This window comes from Diadema setosum, chromosome 18 (assembly GCF_964275005.1).
Source record: "Diadema setosum chromosome 18, eeDiaSeto1, whole genome shotgun sequence".
NCBI lineage: Eukaryota > Metazoa > Echinodermata > Echinoidea > Diadematoida > Diadematidae > Diadema > Diadema setosum.
The window spans coordinates 8751399-8767593 of NC_092702.1; the positions used below are offsets into that span (position 1 = coordinate 8751399).

Here is a 16195-nt window from a genome sequence, read left to right on the forward strand (position 1 = left end):
AAAGGTGAATCGAAAAGGATTTATGCTGGTCTCACTAATTGAAACTTGGTCCCAAGTCCAATTTGACCCATTGTCCAAAAAGAATGATTACTCCAGCCATCCATGACCGTGCAAGAATAAATAAGATGTTCAGTTCAAATTTCATATTTGCATTTTCTCAATGATGAGATTACAAAATTATTGACAATAAAACAAGAATACCAAATATATACAATCATGTCTTTTGATTGAAGAAGAAGAAGAAGAAAAAAAAACATTCTTGACACAAATGTACATGGTCATATCATATGAAGATGCCACAAATAAGTATCAGAAATATGATGGGGCCTACATAAAAAGCTTTAACGCTTGTAAAACTGTAGGTTCCCAAATTCATAGGCATATAATTATACGGAGAACGGATATGTTTGTCTTGACCAACTAAAATTATATCAGTACAAAAATTGATAAAGAATAAAGTAATGAACCACATAGATATCGCACAAATCAGACTATATACGGATCTCGCGGTGTTTGAAAAGGAATGCTATGTATTAAAAAATGCATCGGTACCATTAAATAACTTCAATAACTTGAAGCTGCGGACAAGGACAAAAGACTGGTAGTATATATTAAAAAAAAAGTTGCTGAACACTTGGAAGTGTGTATGCACTAAGTAATAACTGTTTTAATTTGCGTTTGAAGGTGAATAAAGACAAAGAAGAAATAATATCTTGAGGAAGGTCATTCCAACATCTGGGTCCAGTAAATATAATTGTTTTCTTTGCAAAAATAGTGCGAGTACGGCGTAGGTGATAGGCGTCACTCTGGCAAGGGGGATAACAGTGGATAGAGTGATTCCTTTTGAACATGTGGATAAAAACAGATGGTAATTCGTTAGTTGTTAGTTTATACAATGAAAATTCCGAGATTGTAATAAAATAGGTCTGGAATTTTCAGAATTCTGTTTTGATGAAAAAACAGTTGGTATGAGCAAAATATCCGGCGTGGTTTATGATTCTTATTGCACGCTTTTGAATACGGAGAAGGGAATCTAATAATGAGTGAATTGCATTTCCCCACACCATTGGAAATGGAAAAATTGGATGTCATTGGAAAGAGGAGATATATGGCTTTATGATGTTGCTAATTACTTTGGAGCAAAGTAAACACCATCTTCACAAATTCGAAATTAAATCTTGTTGCTTTTTTATACGCACTGTAGCTACATATATCTCAGCAATTTGAAGCTAATTTGTGTAAAATGAACTCTGAATTCTAAAAGAATTGAATGCTGTTTAGTATTGCAGGTTTCTCATTATTTCTTTGTTCTGAACACCATCTTATAGTCAATACTGTACCATCCGTTCAATCTTGAATGTCTTCCCTTTTCATGATTGGGACTGCAGCCCGAAAAAAATATTTTCTGTTAAAAGGGGATGGCTAGAAAATGATCATTGGGAATCAGTGGGAATGCTGGGGGATGATTGTTCCAATCCTTGGAGGATACATTTTAGAGTACATTTTTTGTTCTGTGAAAATTATTTGCTTCATAATGGTCTCATATTCAAGTAATGTGCAGTTTAATGTTTCCGGGTTAGCATGCCTGTACAGTGACGGGGAATTAAACAACACATTACTTGAATATGAGACCGTTCTGAAGCAAATGATTTTCATACAACAATAGATATATTAATGTACTCTTTAATGAATCCCGCTAGAATTGGAAAAATCATCCCCGAGCATTCCCACTGATTCCCATTGATCAGATACTAGCCCTCCCCTTGAAAGAAATTATCACAAACTCACGTAAATTTTCTGACTTCTAGTGATACCCTAACTTGAATATCCAAACAGTGCACCTATGTTCGAAATCTGGTGTTCCACAAAAAAAAAGTTACATTTTCTCTTCGTAAACATATAAGTTTCATCTACATATGTACATACATTTTTAATGGAAACACATGCACAAGCACACGTGAAAGGTGCGAAGCCAATATATATATATATATATATATATATATATATATATATATATTGGAATTTTTTGGAGTGAATTATACAAATATATCGGGATATGTAGTGATATAATTGTTTGATGTATAATGATGATGTAGGAAAGGATATTATCAAATACATTTATGAGTGGAATAATTATATGAAAGTGATATACAGCTGTATATTCATAGTTTTTGTATACATGTAGCTGTAAATGTCGGGTTAATGTATTATGTTATTATGGTGCATACGTTACTGTATGTTAATGTGAGTGAGTTTCATTTTGTACTCTATGACATGTCTGATTGTGGTGTACCTGTAATGTATTGAATGTTAATTTTGTTGCGATATCCAAAGTATAAAGAATTTCCAGAGTGGACAATTTGAGTAATCAATCAATAAATCTCCTCTTCCGTTTATCAAGTTCAGCGTGTAGGCATTCTCTCTCTCTCTTTCTCTCCTTCTTCCTTTGTGTTTTTGCTCTAATCCTTTCATTCGTATATTCCCCTCAGTTTAGTCATGTCACGTTGTTGTGTCTCTGTTGTTTGTTTCATTTTGTTTTATATTTTTTTGCATTATAGATAGATAGATAGATAGATAGATAGAGAGATAGATATTGGTTTATTTCATCAAAAGGAAAATACATAGCAGCCCAGAGGCTGAATTGCGTGTTCTTGATGAAAATATACAAACGAAACAAAACAATACAATACGATAATCATTCACATTAAACAATCTCTAATTATGCATAATTACGTACTTGTAATTATAATAAGTATTTTTGAAGATATTTTAGAGTGGTCTAAAATCTACAAGCAATGCTCCTGGTCAGAGAAGAAGAGAAGAAGAGACGACAAGTGTACATGCAGGGTAGTTCTCATTTTTACCCTGCAAACATAACTTTGTAATTCCAGTATGTGTGCATATCTTTATTAGTTTGTTAATTACCATTGAATGTCACACTTTGTAATGTATGTTTGCTTATGATTGCATTTTTGATTTACTTTGTGTTATGTTTTGTTGAAAGAAAAATGAGAATAAAATAAATAAAATGAAATCCACATGCATAGCTCCATAGCTGCATACACATTAACAATTTGTTTGCAGACTATTAGACCAACATTCTTTTTTGTTTTGAAGTACAGCTGAACAGCTGAATTTTCTTATCAGAACAAAGCTCACCGAGAAAAAACAAACAAACATGTTTATCCTTGCTGTACCCTACCAGCAAACCCCCCCCCCCTCTCCTCCTTCCCACTTCAAACAGTCTCTTATAAATGTATGACCTATAACTATAGTATTATCATGCTCTTTCGTTGAACTGTTCTTTGAAGTTTTGTCTATAAATAAAGGCTAATCGCACACTGTCTGTGCAACGGCTCCAGATGATCGACTCGTACGTATTTGTGCATGCTATTTAGCTAATACATTGTAAGCCCTACAGTGATTCATTTCTTCGCGCCACTTGTACGAGGCTATAATATGATTCATTTAAAGGGAAATTATCAAAACGTAAAAACAGGTTTGTCCTTCATATCATTTTAAAAATGAAGAAATAGCTTTCTTAGATTTTTGGCTTTGGTATAGGCATCCATGATAAACAGATATTATTTTGTTTTTAATGAGGCCTACTCGCACAACCCGGATAGGATCGGCGGTTGCGGAACGTTTCTGCGTACTGCCTATTGTGCGGTATATTCGTTCCGCGGAACTAATCGACTGGATTCAGCCAGTATATCGGTTCCCCCGGAACCCGGAACGGATCGACTGTGACACCGGCACGATAGGTCACGTTATTATCATCAACCTTGTTATCAACGTAAAAAGATATAGCGCCATCTCTTGTCCAGAGCTGTATTATGCGATATGTAAATGCAGCTCTGTGGAATACACTCACTACTATACAAGTCTCTCTTTAACATACCTAGTACTCAGGAAAAAAAAAAATCAAGTTCATATTTCTTGTAGATATTTAGCTATATTTGGCTAAAACTTAATGTATCAAATACCATATGAAAGGTAATTTGATTTGCCATCAACGTGATAGGTCAATTATAAGGAACACTTTACGCATGAGTGAACATCTTTACTTCTCTTCCAAGATCGGACTACAAAAGTAAAGATTGAAAAAAAAAATGAACAAATTGTCATTCATGCGTAAGTGCTCTTCCATGTAACAATGATATAAGAACAAAAGACAATTTCAACACAATAGAAACCGTGAATTAAGTTGCAAAAAATAAACCTGTGATCTCTATAATATTTCTTGAAGCCTAAAAGCTCAATAAAGGCTAAAAATAATGGAGGAACATAAAGAATCTCTTGTCAAATGATGAAAATGATGGGAATTTGAATTGATTTATCAAATTAAAAAAACTGTAGATAATAATTCGTTCAGTAATTTGATTCTTAAATTATTGAATTAAAATGAAATAAAGATATTATGTTCATTTAGTTATCATTGTACCCTTACTCCCTTAGTGGCGTAGCCGGGGGGGGGGGGGGGGGGGCGATGGGGGTGGTGATGGGGGTGGTCGCCCCCCCCCCCCCACCCCCACCCCCAAGATTTGGACCGGAGATTTGGGAGGCGGAAAAAAATGCGTGTATACTGTATGCATGCACATGAAGCGGGTCTCCTTTTCAACCTTCCATCAAATAAGATCATAATTTTTTGAATATTTCATTCAAAGTGTGTACCAGATCGTTGAATTTCAACTCAAAATATGCAAAATCTCTCCCCCTCTGTGCCTCTTTCCCTAGCCTTAGTACACTTTTTAGATTTACAAAAAAAAAAAATTATGAATAATTCTGAGTGCTTAAGACTTATCGCTTATATTCCGAAAACTCAAACTTCCCTCATGTACAAGGGGAATTTCCCCTTTTAATCAACCCTTTCCTAACTCAGTCCCCCCCCCCCCATCACTTTTTTGCAATGATTTCCCAAATATTCCACCAAATATGCGTATACGAGATATCTCAAATTCAACCTTAAAAAGGCAAAAGCTTCATCTGACGGGAAGGGTGGAGATAACACTCGCCCACGTCTTCTCCCTGCTCGCCCGCCCCTCCCCCTCCCTCCCCCCCCCCCCATGCATATAGAAGTAGACTTTGGATATACTCACACTTTGAACATATAAACAGTTTTCCAAATATGACACAAAATGTGTGCACAAAAACGTTTAACTGCAATCAGAAAATTATACAGAATCTCCTTCCACAGACGCATACACTGCTCTTCTGATTGAAAAATTTATTCCAACAAAAGTGTGCGCCAGATTGCTGAATTTCAGTTCTAAAAGCTTAAAACTGAAAAAAAAAAAAAGCTTAGGCTCCCTTGAATATGGGAGATGTATCTTGCCACCCTTCCATTGCTTGTTACCCGCTATAGACTTAGTACATTTTTGGGAATGACAATTTTCGAATTTCCAACAAAAAGTGTGCTCCAGATCGCTTTATTTCAATTCTTAGAACGCAAAAGCTCCGCCGAGCGGGAGGGGGAATCCCCCTCCACTAAGCTCTTCCTCACTGGACTTTGTACATACACACAGATGATGCACATTCGGAATAAGAGCTAAATTCCGTGATTTTAACACTTCGATGAAAAAGTATTGCACCAAAAATTTGCAACAGATCGCTGAATTAAAGGTCTGAAAATGTAAAATTACCTTGGTCTGGGAGGGGAAATGCCCCTACCTACACCCTCGTGTTCTGAAAATGTAAAATCACCTTCGTCTGGGAGGGGAAATGCCCCTACCTACACCCTCGTGTGCGTGCTTTTTCTGTTTGATTGCTGAACAGACAGCGTTCATGATATTCAGTGTCAGAATTAATACAAGACGGTTATTTGAATAATACCCTTTTATAGCCACAATGTTCAAGTATGATAATCGACATGAAAATATATTGCTACCTTAAACAAGTGGGACTGTTTCAAGTCGATAAGACACGCAAAAACACGCAAAAACATGCATCAACTTGCACCATTTGCAACATCAAAACGCAAAAAGTTCTCTCCGTGGGAGGGGGGACACCCCCTCCCACACCCTCCCCTTCCCCCTCGCTCGCTCCTCTCGCTTGGGCTCAGTCGCGTTCATGATATTCAGAGTAAGAATTTTTTTAAATGATACCATTTTATACGTATTATAGGCAAATTGTTGATAATAATCTACACTAGAATATACTGCAACCTTGAACAAGTCGGACTTTTGTGGGCTATACCCCTGAAGATCCGAAGGTCATGATCAAGCAACTAAAATCACTTCACTTCTAATACTCAGATTGTACAACCAACTTATAGAGGAAGGTTATAATCATATAATAGCAATTACAGAGTCAATCACCTGAATGAATATTGGTTGACATCAATAACACCACTGAGAATAAAACTATACCTGGATGAAAGGAGATTTGAAACTAAAACAATGTACATTAATCAGTCATTGCACCGGAACATGCCATATTATTATGCACTATATAAAAAACATAATCGTCTGGTTGATAAAATTTATGTTACTTTATAATTTTTGTTATATACCTATAAATTGCATAAAATGAAAGACAAATAAGATAAATACGTGCATCATGATTTTCTTCTTATTGTCATGTTAAAAAGAAAATAGACTTCCATTGGTTCATTGCATTCTGTACTTTCTGAAGAGAAGAGTCATACACCATCATCATTAATTCCCACGGGTGACATTATAGGATAAGGCTACAAAATGATAAAGTGCGACCGTTTCAATGAAGATTTTGTTCCAGTACTGTTTGTGCTTTAATAGCACAGACACCCATATCAGAATAAAGTCATGAACTTCTATGCGAGCTGAGCATGGTCCATTTTCCATTGGTTCGTTGAAGAATATGTTCATGAGGCATTTGACATAATAGACACATAGGCACATACAAGTGATCTTTATACACATGACAACTGTGTATACTGGTACTGGGCCAATGGAGCTAACAGCCTTTGACACAGGTGGAACCATGCACAGATTTTTCCCAATCATTTTATCGATGCAGGACTCGAGTGGTGATACTCGAGTCAGAAAATCGAATATAAGTCTCTAAATTCTCAATCCTGATTGGCTGATCATACCTGACTTACGTTCGATTATCTGACTTAGGTTTGATTGCATATTTTTATGCATCAGGTCCCAGTTTATTGATGGCCAATGCTGAAGGTCAGCACAGAGCTTGAGAGATATCGGGACAATGCACTTGCATGCCTTGTCCCGTTCCCTCAAAGAGGCTTGCGACAGGTGCGTCTGAGAGGAATAACGGGAAAAAAAATGGGATATATTGGATAAGATTGTTCGTAGATGTCATTGTAGTCCCTTCAATACCTACTTGCGCTTCAGACTGAGTGCAAGAACTTCACTGCAGATAAAAAAAGTGCAATCATAAATGCATGTTGAGCGTTGACTTTATTTCCTTTGTCATTTCCCTATGGAAATTATAACTATATAATAATATATAGTAGTGCCCTATATATGCAATTGAATTCCAAATGATAAACCAAAATGATAATGAAAGAATGTAAATTAAATCTGTTCGACTGGACTTACTTGTGAAAATCAAGGAGAAAACAGTTTCGTGACTCGTTCACAAGTAAATCCAGTCGAACAGATTTAATTTACACGCTTTTAGCATACTACCTGGATGAATCAAAATCTACATCGATATAATGAAAGAATGTTTTGATGTTGATGTCACATTTGCAATCTTAAAGCCTTTAATATCTTTATTGTTATTATCATTGTTATTATTGTTATTATTATTATTACTACTATTATATTCATCTATTTATCTATTTATTTATTCATTTGGCCATACAAGTGCCGCAAATGACATTTGCAAGATGAGCACATCCACTGTGGATTTTTTTTCTTTTTTTTTTACAAAGCCATCATGAATAATGAAAGTGAATAGAGAGGTTTCCATGAGCTTTTGATATGAGATGCGAAGGCTATAAGACGACGTATAGCCTCCCAGGTTGGACAATGGAAACAACAGCTGTCTCGAGCATGACATTGTGCAAAACACCATTTTGCCTCATTCTCGTCATCTTTAGCGTTTGTGTCGTAGATCTAAAGCTCGCTATTATACAAACCACAGCATCAGCAGAGAAACAGTAACGGATTTCATTTTCGTCATGTGCACTTGAAATATTGTCGGAGACCAGAATAAGACTTCCCTATCCAATGTACTATTGATGGCTCCCATACATACACCCCCTGTGCATTTATCAAAACACATGCAGATTTCAGCTTAATTCCTCAAATGTTATGATTATAACACAGACAAGAAAGTGATGACAAAAAGACAGAAAATGCTAACCGTACAAATTTTGACGCACTGGAGACTAGACTCTGGTCCTTTTTGCTCCCTATTTTTGTTTCGATTTATCTTCAGATTTCTTCTTCTCCCCTTCCTTCTCTCCACTCCCGCTGCTACCACCTCCTCCTCCTCCACTGGCCTTGTTCTTCTCTCTCTGCTCCTGTGCCATCCTCCGGTAGATTACATCACAGGGATGGTCCAAAGTACTCTCCTCAGTGGTGAAGTTGAAGTAGTAGATATCACCCGATGAAATTTCCTGACTGCATCATCAATAATGGAGGAAATTGAGGAATAAGCTTTAAGCGTGCCATCGAGCACACGAGATAACTTCAATCGCTTTCTCGACCCTTTTTAAATCCGATATACGACAAGAAAGCGAAATCTGAGATCTCGTCATCTCGACTAATTAATAAACGAGTCCAAGAAGGTGAAAAGGCAAAATGTTGTATACTATACTCAGTATTTATCTCGACTTTTCTGGAATCAGAGAGTTTAGCTCAGTTATCATCTTAACTTATGCCATCTTGATATCTATCAAATTCTACAGTATATAGTTTGTATATATCGCATTATGCTGGAACTATACAATAAAGGAAAGTATAACGTTCAGACTATGAAAGAGTAATGTGCTCGTTGAGAGTTGGCGTTGCATGCGATGAGCTGACTTGCTAAGCGTTTCTTGGTTCATTTCCCTTGTCATGAAGTCATCCTTAAAAACATCAGTTGCCATCCGATCACGATTAGCTTGTGATATTTATCACACAAAATAACGCCCAAGATATTCCCCAGGCCATTTACTCATTTCCATTTATTATGTACCACTTCGTTTCTATTTTCTCAACTGCACACAGGAGCGGATCCAGGAATTCCGTATACACTGAGGGGGCGCGTTTACAAAATTAAATGGGGGGCGCACGCACCCCTCCCCCATTTTTTTATTTTTATTTCTTTTGTTTCAACAAAAAATAAAGGGGGGGGGGGCGTGCGCCGGTTGCAGTCCTCCCTGGATCCGCCCCTAGCACATGTTTATTATACGACGTCACATAATTATTATAGAGAACGCGTTCGCGTACCACAACAATGTCAGATTTGCTGGCCCAAAGATCTGGAACGAGTTGCCACTCCTCATGAAAGATGCCAGCTTAAAACCAAGCCTCTGGCTGTAAAAGTTACGCGATGACTGTCGTCCATTTTAAATCATCTGTGCCCGTCGACTCTCCCCCTGTTCTAGATCTTGGATACGTCCGTCACTCCCCAAATAGCCCCCATTGTTCTTGCTATGTAGGCCAGTGCAATTGATGCATGTTTACGTCATCATAATGTCAATGTCCGTATAGGGTCAATGAACTGTGTCCCTGTCTTCGTCTGTCTCTTTCTCTCTCCCTGTCCATATCTCTTTTAAGTTTAAGTTGATTTATTTCAATTCCAACAAAACAAATTAGGGATACAATGAAATGTTCGCACATACAGTTAATGTCACGAAATCAGTACAACAATGTGATGAACATAATAACATATCATGATAATAAAGACACAGGTAAATCATTAACAGAGATAAAAATAAATGTTATAACATTATGGTAAACTCAGAAACAAAATTGTTGGAAATGGAGGGGGCTGCTAAAAAGTGGAGCTCGTATATGAAGTCCCCTCATAAAAAAGGGAAAAAATCAAATTGCATAAAAAAGGACTGTTTTGTATATTATCTCCACTTCTTGTAATATCGTATATCATTGCATATTCTACGTCAAGGGCACAATCGCTACAAGTTCTTTAGTTCTTGAGATGTGCCTAAACATGTTCCAATCTATAGATTATATTTAAGCATGCACTGTATAAGTGCTTTATAGTTGGAAATAATGTATTGTATCCAGTGACCGAGGTAATAACAGTCTGTGAAGTGTATTGAAAGTATTAACAAGATTGAAATGCACTAGTTATTCAATCCAATTCTATTTCTTTATCTCCATTGAACAAAAGGCGATACACTACACAAAATATACAAGCAAAAAGTATATTGAAGAAGTATAGACACTGTGACGAAACTATATCTCTGTTGGAGTTAATTTGTTTCGTCACAGAAGAGAGACACCACTTCAAAACGCTCGCAGCCATTTAGCCGATAGGCACAGGACATAAAGCACACGAAAAGCCATTCATGATTAAGGTGTCTGTTCCTGCTGGTTTTATTGAGAGAGTTTCTTCGACATGGTTCACATCATTGTGGAAAGAGTTAGCACAGAGGTGCCTAGCAGCTCCTAGGTCAGCACTCAGCGACGTCTAGATATCTTCTGAAGACAATTTTCCTATTTCTTGTCTCCCACAAAATTGCTGATCTTTGAAAAGCCACTACGAATAGAGGGAAAGTAAAGTTGTCCTATTTGGACAAGTCAGCCATTTACAAGATTGAAAGAGTACATAAAGGGAAACAAAAAGAATAACTACCATGGTCCAGTCAGCACATTGCTGCTCCTAACTTTTGTACTGTCTCAAATTCACATAAAGACGTATAACATGAAAATTAACTCCTGACCAATCACACCACTACTCCTTTTTACATAACGTATCTTCCTTCTTGTCTGGAATGAGAGACAAAGAGTTATAATCAATATAGCATCTACACTTTTGACCAATCATTAAGAAGGTCAGTCTTACATATGTTAAAGTTTGTCTGAAAATCTATTCAAAGAAACACAAAAGAAAGTTACTTTTAGCCAATCATCTCTCTGTCTGGACCTGCTATGTATATATTTTTATTTCTTGCTAGCCTCCTACCCTAAGGGTTAAGACCACCTGACCTTTGAGATGTTTGTCCCTGGACAGAGGATTTATGTTACATTGTAGCTACTTTGGACTGCCACCTGTTGTGGTCTGGAGATGGGGACTAATATATACAGTGCTATACATTTAAATGTGAAATGGACACTACTATACGCATGAGGGTATTTCCCACAGAATAATTGAGCTGACATAATTATGTGCATGTCACAGACACTAAGAATAGTACTATTGATATGTAAATGCGAATGAATGTACAAATTAATGTGAAACAAACGATGAGTATACTCTGCAAGAATGACATGAAGAAGTAAATAAAGCGATGGAAAAGATTGATCCACTATAACGCACAGCTTGTGGACATGGATCCTTCGGTAAACAATACTGGTTATATAGCATGCATATCCAAAATGCATCAAGGGCCTACACATTTGATAAAAGTATTTGTTAACTGTTATAATGAAAGTACATTGTCAACAATACTTAAAAAGTACCAAAGATATTTAATATACTTAAAAAGTACCAAAAAATACAAATGTACAGATGATATTATCATCTGTACTTTTGCTGAAAACCAATGTCATTGAACGGAACTGAGGCTTATCCGTATATATAGCAACAGTGTCCCGGGAAAAGGGGATGTTGTTTCCTTGATTGTCCAATACTTCACTCACTCATTCACTCATTCATTTACATGTATTTTCATTCTCATTTTTCTTCCAAATAAACACAACACAGAATAAATCAGGAATTATATCATAAGCATATAACATTATACATTAGAATGTGCAAAGCGATATTCTATAGAATGTGTTCCAAATGAAGTGTTTAGAGTATTGTGCAAAGCGCTCATAATGCCCCAATTCGATTATTGTGATCTAGTATGGTCAAATTGCTCTTTGTAACTATTGAGAAAATTGGATGCCTGTACAGTGATCTGTACAGGAATGCTAACCTGGAAACATTGAACTGCACATTACTTCAATATGAGACCATTCTGAAGCAAATGATTTTCACACAGCAATTGATATATAATATACTCTTAAATGAATCCCACAAGGATTGGACCAATCATCCCCCAGCATTCCTATTGATTCCCACTGATAAGTTACTAGCCATCCCCTTTAGATGTTATGAATTGTATTTGTACGTTTTTACCCATCTGCAGGGCCCTCATTAAAAGCAGTTTTATAACTGACGAGGCTGCCCTGGTTGAATAAAACTGGAAATAATTAAATGAAATAATAAATAAATAAAATATAGTATATAACAACTATAGATAGAAATATACCTTCGAAGGAGAGGAAAATCTATCAATTTATATAGGCCTAATGTGAATACTTAGCATCTTATTTTCACTTTACTGCACTTTCCTATATATATCATGATGGAGAATGTCATAAATTATGACAAAAAAAAATGGTTACCATGGTTTCCAGCCAGCTGGGAGTGGTTTAGTGATCCCTTCCTTAGCAATCCACATCAACTCAGGCTCAGTCTCAGGATCAATGCCAATCATTGTTGTAGCATACTCATATAGTTCTGAAAAGAATAAATTTCTCCATTCGATGACAGTGTCAATTTCTAATCACGTGATTATCAGGTGATTTCGTCAGATAAGCACACTTACAACTCGGCCATTTAGAGTTCAAAATTAGGCCTAATTGTAAAGAATCATACAAAATATTTGATGACGGTGGTAGCTTCGTCCGATCCTCCTATATGCATGTATACCAATACTCGTTTTTTTTAATTCATTTCACATTTTCAAGAGTCAAAGAAATTAATCATAAATTCAAAGGGTAAACATCAGTCAATTCGAATGCACAATAACGTTGCAATTCATAATCATAGTCGCAGAAAGTCTTTACCAAAACTAAATCCTCTTAGACATGCATTATTCATTTCACATTTTCAAGAGTCAAAGAAATTAATCATAAATTCAAAGGGTAAACATCAGTCAATTCGAATGCACAATAAAGTTGCAATTCATAATCATAGTCGCAGAAAATCTTCACCAAAACTAAATCCTCTTTGACATGCATCAAAGGAAATCTCTGATAGCGAATGATTTTCAGATTTTTACATCATGGGCCCTGTTTTATGAAGAATTATAATATATGGCTGATTTCTATCAAAAGTCTGTAGCAGCCTCTATGGTAAGAGAAGTTACAATCAATTTTATCTTTTGATCAAACGGGGCCCTGAACAACTATAAATCGGTTATGGTACATGTACATGTATAAGTACAGAATTTCAGAATTTAAAGTGATCGGGATGAGGAATAAGAATGTTTGCAAAATTTATAACAAATCATAATGAAGAAGGATGATGACGTGGCAGCCACAACATAAGAACACAGGAGTGTGGGCTAAAGAAAGCAGAACAAAATAGGAAAGAATGTGTACTATTTTATTATATGTAGATTCTACACAGATGTGAACTTATTAAATAGAATTGAATTGAATTAAATTTATTTATTCAGCATAAAAACGACAGAGAAAGACATTGATGAACAATCATGACAGACACGGAGAAAAAAACATAACTTTGGAATACATAAAGCTGAAGGGAAGCAGCCAACGAGGAATTAAGTTTCCTTAAAATCTGGCCGACCCAGAAAATCTATTTTTAAAAATGCATTGCTGGTACATTTTTCATATTTGTAAAAAAAAAAAAAAAATGAGATGAACAGATATACCGTTGCAAGAACAAAACATAAAGCAATACGGCATGATACACAATGCACTACATTTACATTACGAAGGCAATACGAACAAAGTGAGTTACAATCATTAGAATAGAATACATGTATAAATGCCAGTCAAGCATGTCAAAACTTATAGGAATGATAATTTTGTATAAAATTCTCCTTAAGATTACGTTTGAATACATTAAAAGAGGTAACTTTACGAATATCAACTGGTATTGAATTCCATACAAGCGGACCTTGATAAAACACAGATTTCTGAAATAACAATGTTATTACTTTTGGCATGTAAAAATTCTCAGCGTTTCTGGTATAATATGAATGAATATTGCAATTCAAGGTGAAATAATGCATCAGAGAATCAGGTAAAAGCTTTCTATGCCATAAAAACATAAGATTTCTTAAAATATACTTATATCTGTCATACAACTTTAAAATCTTTTGGGAATTAAAAGTTGGTGAAGTGTGAGCTAAATAAGTTGAATGGTTAATAACCCTTATTGCACGTTTTTGTAGTTTAAAAAGTCTGCCTATGTATATATTTGCAGCACTACCCCAAACAGAAAGACCATATTCAAAAAAGGGCGCAATAATTGCATCATATATCGTTTTAAGAACAGCAGTGGGTAAAAAGTTAAGTCGAAAAAGTATCCCAATATTTTTTTGACATTTTGTTGCATATAATATTTATGTGATCTTTCCAAGTCAATTTATTATCAATTGTGATTCCTAAAAATTGCAAAGACACTTCATGCTTAATTTCAGATCCTGCTAAATGTATACTAATATCCTTGACATCAACATTTCTATTGGTGAATATCATAAAATGTGTTTTACTTGTATTTACTGATAATTTATTCATATATAACCATTCAGAAATTATACTTAGCTCATTACTGACTATCATTTGCAATGTTTGGGGGTCATTATGAGATATAAAAATACTGGTGTCATCAGCAAACAATATTATATATCTAAAAATCTCAGACGCATTACATAAGTCATTCATAAAAAAAAAGATATTGTAATGGATCAGTCATTGCACGGACGGATCCAGAATTCCGTATTGAAGGGGGGGGGGGGGGGATGCGCACGATACCACCCCCATTTTTTCTTTAAATTTCTTTTGTTTTAGCAAAAAAATAAAGAGGGGCGCCCGCCCGGTGCGGCCCCCCCCCCCCCTCCTCGTGTTCCGCCACTGTGATACATAGGCCCTACATTTCTCTAATAATGTGCCTCCTATCTCCTCATCCTCAGTGTAATTAGTTTTTGATTTTCAGAGTATATGTACTGGATTATCTGCTCAAGGACCTAACTATATTCCACAAAATATATATACACGGAGTTGACAATGTAATATGTACAATGTGCCTCCTATCTCCTCATCCTCAGTGTAATTAGTTTTTGATTTTCAGAGTATATGTACTGGATTATCTGCTCAAGGACCTAACTATATTCCACAAAATATATATACACGGAGTTGACAATGTAATATGTACTAAATGATGCGAAATTATGAAAACCACATGAACTTCCCCTTTGATGCATGTAATATGCACATCCGCACATATTAATTCTCCTTCACCCATGAAAGTGGTCATGCATTTGCGTTAATCTGACATAGTCTGTTTTTGTGGCAGGTCACTTGAGTATAAACATTTTGAGTTGATATTTAGTATAGACCCGTTATGTATAATCAGGTTTATGCATGCCCCCCCCCCCCATACACACACACACACACACACACACACACACACACACACACACCCACACACACACACACACAATGCTACCCTTGTAAAGACCGCAAAATTTGCCGGAGACTTGCCCTATATACCTATAGCAACAACTAAATGAATTTCTGCTTATGAATGGGAAGCAGAGGAGAGCAGGTGAATGAAAATAACCATGCTTCGTTACTATAGGCTGTACACATGGTATTATAGGAAAAGAAACTTCCTTAGATATTCGACATTTCAGAGACGATCTCTTTGTAAGCAACTGTTCGGTCTAATTTTGTCCATCTAATTATCTCACCTTCTTCAGTTGGTTGATAGTTTTCGTCGAAATCCTCTTCGAGGACAAGCCTCCCGTCATCTCCCATCATGCTTAATGTTCTCGATCCTTATACGATCACCTGATCTGGAAAAAAAAAAGAGCATACCATGGATTTCATCATGGGAGTTTACGTGTAATAAGCTGCAGTGTGCGACGCGTTTTCACAGATATAATGTGCAAGGTCTGTCTAAACATAATAATAATAATAATAATAGTAGTAGTAGTAGTAGTAATAATAATAATAATGATAGTAATAATAATAATAATAATAATAATAATAATAATAATAATAATAATAATAATAATAATAATAATAATAATAATAATAGTAATGAT

General features: G+C 35.8%; 1 protein-coding gene across 1 annotated transcript; it reads right to left on the reverse strand.

Annotated features, from left to right (window-relative positions):
- Window positions 1-8338: 8338 nt before the first annotated feature.
- On the reverse strand, window positions 8339-15908 carry LOC140241970 (centrosomal protein of 164 kDa-like). The gene is given in 3 exon segments (XM_072321715.1): window positions 8339-8573; window positions 12519-12633; window positions 15839-15908. Coding segments are annotated over 3 exon segments (420 nt in total).
- Between the last annotated feature and the right edge of the window lie 287 nt (window positions 15909-16195).